Here is a 5,912-nt window from a genome sequence, read left to right on the forward strand (position 1 = left end):
TACTAGTTACACGATATCCACTGGCACCAAGGCCAGTGAAATTGTGTGCATTTTCCCTGCGAATCGACAGCATTGTTCGTGTGTTTTCTAGACGTCCAATGGACATTTCCAAACATTGACTTAGGAATGTAATTTTGAGACATGGATGGGCACGTGACTTATTTTTCTCGGCCGATGGAGGGATATATGTATAATGAAGTTTTGCCAGAAATTTGTTAGCAAAATCAAAATTACTTACGCCGCATACTTCCATTTGGAACTATATCATAAATTCCATCAGAATTAATTTTTATATTAGATAGATAATGCTGGGTATAACACATGAAAGTGTGAGCGAAGAGTAAGAGTAATATATTTCACTGTTTTAAGATGCTTTTCGAAGATAATGGATACGCTTTCTTTAAAATAAGGCGGGAATATGACTCACTCACTCACACACTCACTCACTCACTCACTCACTCACTCACCAACGCATTCACTCACTCACTCACTCACGCATTCACTCACTCACTCACTTAATAGCCTAGTGATGGCATCCAGCTTTAAGTATAAACGTTGAAGACAACACTAACGTAAATAAAATAGTCATACGTTATGTAATTATAATGTTAAGCTGCATGTATGAGTCGTTTTTGTTTCGTATTGCAAAATGATTCATAGTATTATACATGTACTGACTGATCCTATTTCTGTTTGGTGTCCTTCTGGGTTCCCTGCCGGTGGCCCTGTGTTACTGGGTCGCGTGGGGCAAGTGTTTATTAACCGCCGCCCTTCCTTGATGATTTTGTTTTTCAATATTTTAATCTAATCTAAATGTTGAAGCTTACTTAACCTTCATTTATGAAGAAAATATATTTTCATTTCATTTCAACGAGCAAAGTTATCACTGATCAGTATTTCGAGTTCTTTATGTTTTTCGGCAAGAAGGTAACTATGATATCAATACCATGTATACTTAAACATTAAACAGAAGGAGTATTCATATTAATAACCAATTCATCCAGGGATTATTAATTTGCTACAGTACCACAATAGAAAGTTTATTCCCAACTGAGATATCTTTTTAGCTTTTCTTTGGAAAGAAGACTGAATGTATTCATTCCTCTATAATAATATATATCATACATTTGTTATGTATGTATATTTGGCAATAAATCAGACTGATAATTGTTGCATTCTTACTTTTTTTAAAGCTGAAATATAGATTAAATTTGATAGTTTTATCTTTTTTTCAAAAATTACACATGATTTGGGGGGGTTTTGTTTTTCTAATAGGATTGTTTCTATAGATTTAAAACAACGATTAGATTTTGATATCATAATTATTAACGGGTATACATTTTTTTACAGATATTTTTGACTGCATCAACATAACTATCAATTGCAGTGTCACTTTTATGCAGAATTTTTTGACATCTCTGGGGACCTTTTGTGGCTATATTTATTGTGTAAAGAAATTAATATATGTGTGTATATTCCCTCATTCTTCGTTACAAAATTAAAGGGGGAATTAAAAATTTTTCTATGTAATTATCTATTTTATACTCCAATCCAAATTCACCCCTTCACGATGTAGGCTTCATTGCTTAACAAATTTTTTTTAATGAATCATACACCCATTCTTTACAATTGTCTACATGCATACCCGTTACCCTTAAACCACGTTTTTTCTATTTTAATCCAACCTTAATGAAGTTTAAAATTTTATTAATGATGGTTATACCCCGTGTCCACGGGTCCCGAAAAAATGAAAGGACAAAGGGCCCATGCCTTCCTCGAGCGAGAAAACTGGCACATTTTTATAATTTTTCCAATATTATGATAGTTTTTTTAAAATACGTTACAAATTTAAAAAAATTTAGAAAAACCGGATTCAAAAAAGTTGTATGGAAACCCATTTGAAAAAAAAAACAAGGGGTTTTTTGCGGGATACCAAAGTTTCCAATCAGTTAAAGTATCAGTTTAAGGATAATGTGTTTGTTTGCACCAAGAAAAATCATTTTTAATGATTTTAATGAGGCAACTAATAAAACGACACTGCTTTATAATTTCATTATTTACAAAAATTACTTCAAAATAAAAGTAAAAAAAAACCTAAAACCATAACCATTTTTAAAAGGATAAAATCAAATCTTATTTTATTTTTTCCTGTTTTTGTATTTTTTCTTCCCGAGCCCAGTGATTTGGAATTTAAAAACCCCTGTTCCCTACCGATAGTGGATTAGAAAACGATAGGATTGGATTCTCTCCTTTAAAAAAATAGCCCCAAGGGAAAGTCGTAGGGAATTTTTCAAAAATGCACGTACAAACCCGATTTTTGCACCAGTAAACCATTTAAATTTGAGAAAGCTACTAACTGTATTCTTAATTTGAATATCTGATGACATGTCAGTCCGTCCAAAAGAAGAAATTCAAAACAAATAATAAATTCACTCTAAATCAACAATTATATTTTTTATTATTTTTATATTGCTTGCATGTATGACAATGCTTTGATAGCAATAAATATAGTTATCCACGAGTGTTGATTGGTTTTGCATCTCTACCTGGTTTTTCAGCTGGGGCTGGTTTTACATGTTCAACTGGTTTTTCGTCGGTTAGTTGATGTATATGATGAGCACCTCGACATGACCAACATTCACAACATTGTGGTACAGATATAGTTACCTGAAATAATCAACGCCATGATAAATAGATCAACGTTTAAATAAATAACAATCTTCACTTGTGTTTGAACAAATATAATAACACATATACAAACAATTCTATTTATTATAATAATATAACTATAACCATGGAAAAAGTATATGCAAAATTATAATATGAGAAATTAAAAATGTTGCACTTTTCTTAAAAATTATCTAAAAGTAAAATGAAACATATTTAATGGTGTTTCACAAACTATTAATTTGAAAATAGACAAGAACCCAAAACGTTTATCTATGTCGTCGACAAATTCAGTTGTTATTCTTAAAATAAGTAAAAAAAGAAGGTGACTGAGAAAAAAGTATATATGCTGGTCATACTTCGACACTAAGTATAATCGTGACAAGAGAAAAACATTTGCTCTACAACTTATAATTGTATCCCCCCCACCCCCGGATATGTAATTACAACAGAATATATCGCAGCTTCATAAATTACAAGATACTTACCAGTTTGAGACAACGTTTTGGAAACCTCTTACAATCCACTCGTTCCCACTTTCCATTTTCCTGCCAGTATGTGGATGGACAGAAGACGTAAATGTCCTTATGTTGACGAAAATTAGTCTCGCAACAAACAGAGTTAGCTATCTTCAGATTATCACTACAGTGTGTCCGTGTCATACAATTCGTTCTTTGTAAAGAAATATTGTATTGTAGTATAAAAGTAGTGTTAAAACAACGCAACGTGACGTCGTTTGCGTAATACAAGCATAACGTCAAAACGCAGTATAAAAATGATGTAGATGCTTTAAACCGTTCTTATTTTAGATATGTGATAAATAGAATATTATTGCCAGGGGCTTTCATGATATATAATATAATTCATTCAGCTGGTTCAATAAATTTTCTATTGAACCTACATGCATGCATCCAATACAATTGTTTAATGTCAATAATTGTATAATAAAAAAATCTGAAAATTTTCAGACGTGAAATTATAGAATTTAACCTGTTTATAGGGCAGTATAAACCGATGACAACATGGGCAAAGCTGGTCGAAATAAATGTAAATATCATTTTACTTATCCTAAAAATAAACTTACGTGGTACATTTGACAATCCGGACTTGTTGACAACATGGCCAGAGTAAAAAACAGGTCTCCCTTAAACGGGTTGAACCTGGTATTTCCCACGTAAAGCTGCCAAGCCACGACGCCTCATACGGACATGATGATTGCCAGAAAAAGAAAATTTTCTTGTCTAGCCTGAAATGTTAACAATGGTTCATAGATCTTTTCCTTGAACTGCTGTGATTTTTGTGTGACTGTGTTTGAATTGATAAAAATAATCATATAATAAAAGCAAACATCTATTTCAGGCTCATATAGATTTTGTTGTTTTATACGATATATAATTAACACTCCATTCTTTATTCTCTAGTCGTTATCTCATAGTTTTATATGATATAGTGAACACTTCATAATATGAGCCGCGTCACGACAAAACCAGCATAATGGGTTTGCAACCAACATGGATCCAGACCAGCCTGCGCACCCGCGCAGTCTGATCAGGATCCATGTTGTTCGCTATCAGTTGCTCTACTTGTAATAGAGTTGGTAAGCGAACAGCATGGATCCTGATCAGACTGCGCGGATGCACAGGCTGGTCTGGATCCATGTTGGTCGCAAGCCCATTATGTTGGTTTTGTCGTGACGCGGCTCATATGTTCTCTTGTCATTATATCGTAGTTTTTTCTATAATAAAATAAACTTTTCATACTATATTCTCTCGTCATTGTATCTTAGTTTTATAAGTAAACTTGAGTACAATATCAAACACCAGAATTAAAGTTGTTTTTCAAATTTTTTTCTGAAATTAACATTTCATTAGCAGGAGAAATGTTTTGTCCTTTCATTACAGAGATGTTCGCAATATAACAGTTGTCACTGCTGTCTTCTATTTGCAAATAACTTCATGGATTACAACACATTGCTGTTAGAAGTAATTTGTTTAAATATGTTACAAATGATAAATAATTTGAAGTCAAGATTTTAACCATCCTGTACTCCTTTGTTTCGAGAAAAACATGTCTGCATTTGTCAGTCAGAATCTATATTATACTTGTTGCTAGTTTACCGGTTTGTATTGGAGATACATAGGTATTTTCATTCATTATAACATATGTACAAAAGGTGCATTTAAATAAAAATAATGTCACCGCTTATATAAAGAAGAAGAAGAATCTTATATTGCACATTAACTCTCAAAAGAGTTATCTACAAGCTTTCATTTGATATATACAATTACATGTATGCATAAGTAAATAAAATATTACATAGCAAGATGTGAAAGTCATACAGCAAGCATTTCAACAGTAAAAGTACGGCAGCTATTAAAAGGTTCTTGATATAATGATTTTATTATTCGGATATAGAAATTAATTAAATTGCAAAGCTCTGAAAACTAATAACAGCTCACGGGCAAAGTATCAGGGTTGTTTGCAATTACCGGTTCAACATGTGAAATGATTAGATTAAACCGAGTTTAAAACCTTGTTGTTTTCATTATTCATCTCCACTGCTCTTTAAAATAATCTCTTAACTAAGTTTTCTTCATGCTGTCATTTTTATTTCCGGCTGCCTCTCGTAGCCTTACATTGAACGAAATTTCTATATCAAAGGAGCATTGTCAGGCATAAAGACCAAAGTTGGTGGTAACCCTGTGGTATTTTATCATGTTGCCGTAGAGTTTCTATTAACTACTTTATTTATAAAATTCCTGACATGTTTTATATATATATCTTTTTGTTTTGTTATTATTTAAGGGTTGAAATTTACAAATTACTGTATAATTTAATGAATTATACATTTGTAAATCAAACAATTTATCAGAAGTAAAACTCACGATTTGGTGATGTCATGTTCATCATGTTCGTTGGCAGGGCTCCATGGTGGTTCACAGCCTTCACTACGTGGGAACTGGGTAAACCAAGCAGAATCGTCACTTGCTAACGTAACATGTGGCCACCTAACAACAAGCATGGGTTGTAAATAAACTTAACAGTATAAAACAGCAATGTTCTTGAGCTTTGTAAATATAATTTTTATTTTAAAGATGAATTTGATTAATGTTTAATGGATTTCAAGTGTACAAATGTTAGTAAAAGATAACTCGTTGTAGATTTTACGTATCCATATAGCTATCTTACATTGATGGACCATAGGCAAACACATACTGCCATTGCTTATACTAGTTATGATTATA

At 32.3% G+C, this 5,912-nt stretch overlaps 1 protein-coding gene across 1 annotated transcript; it reads right to left on the reverse strand.

Moving 5' to 3' along the window:
• Positions 1 to 2,441: 2,441 nt before the first annotated feature.
• On the reverse strand, positions 2,442 to 5,689 carry LOC132736816 (uncharacterized). Its single transcript, XM_060724030.1, has 4 exons — positions 5,553 to 5,689; positions 3,752 to 3,913; positions 3,156 to 3,339; positions 2,442 to 2,667 (listed from the first exon to the last, which is right to left on the reverse strand). The coding sequence occupies exons 1-4, from the start codon at positions 5,687 to 5,689 to the stop codon at positions 2,512 to 2,514; spliced, it is 639 nt and encodes a 212-aa protein (XP_060580013.1). The 3' UTR covers positions 2,442 to 2,511.
• Between the last annotated feature and the right edge of the window lie 223 nt (positions 5,690 to 5,912).

The sequence above is a fragment of the Ruditapes philippinarum genome, unplaced genomic scaffold (assembly GCF_026571515.1).
Source record: "Ruditapes philippinarum isolate M1 unplaced genomic scaffold, ASM2657151v2 ctg1062_1_1_1_1, whole genome shotgun sequence".
Taxonomy (NCBI): Eukaryota; Metazoa; Mollusca; class Bivalvia; order Venerida; family Veneridae; genus Ruditapes; species Ruditapes philippinarum.

Coding starts and splice junctions, on each gene's coding strand:
- LOC132736816 (XM_060724030.1), bottom strand. CDS start 5,689: ATGCTTGTTGTTAGGTGGCCACATGTTACGTTAGCAAGTGACGATTCT. Junction 3,340..3,751: donor CGGATTGTCAAATGTACCAC/GTAAGTTTATTT, acceptor TTCTTTACAAAG/AACGAATTGTATGACACGGA. Junction 2,668..3,155: donor CAAAACGTTGTCTCAAACTG/GTAAGTATCTTG, acceptor TGATTATTTCAG/GTAACTATATCTGTACCACA.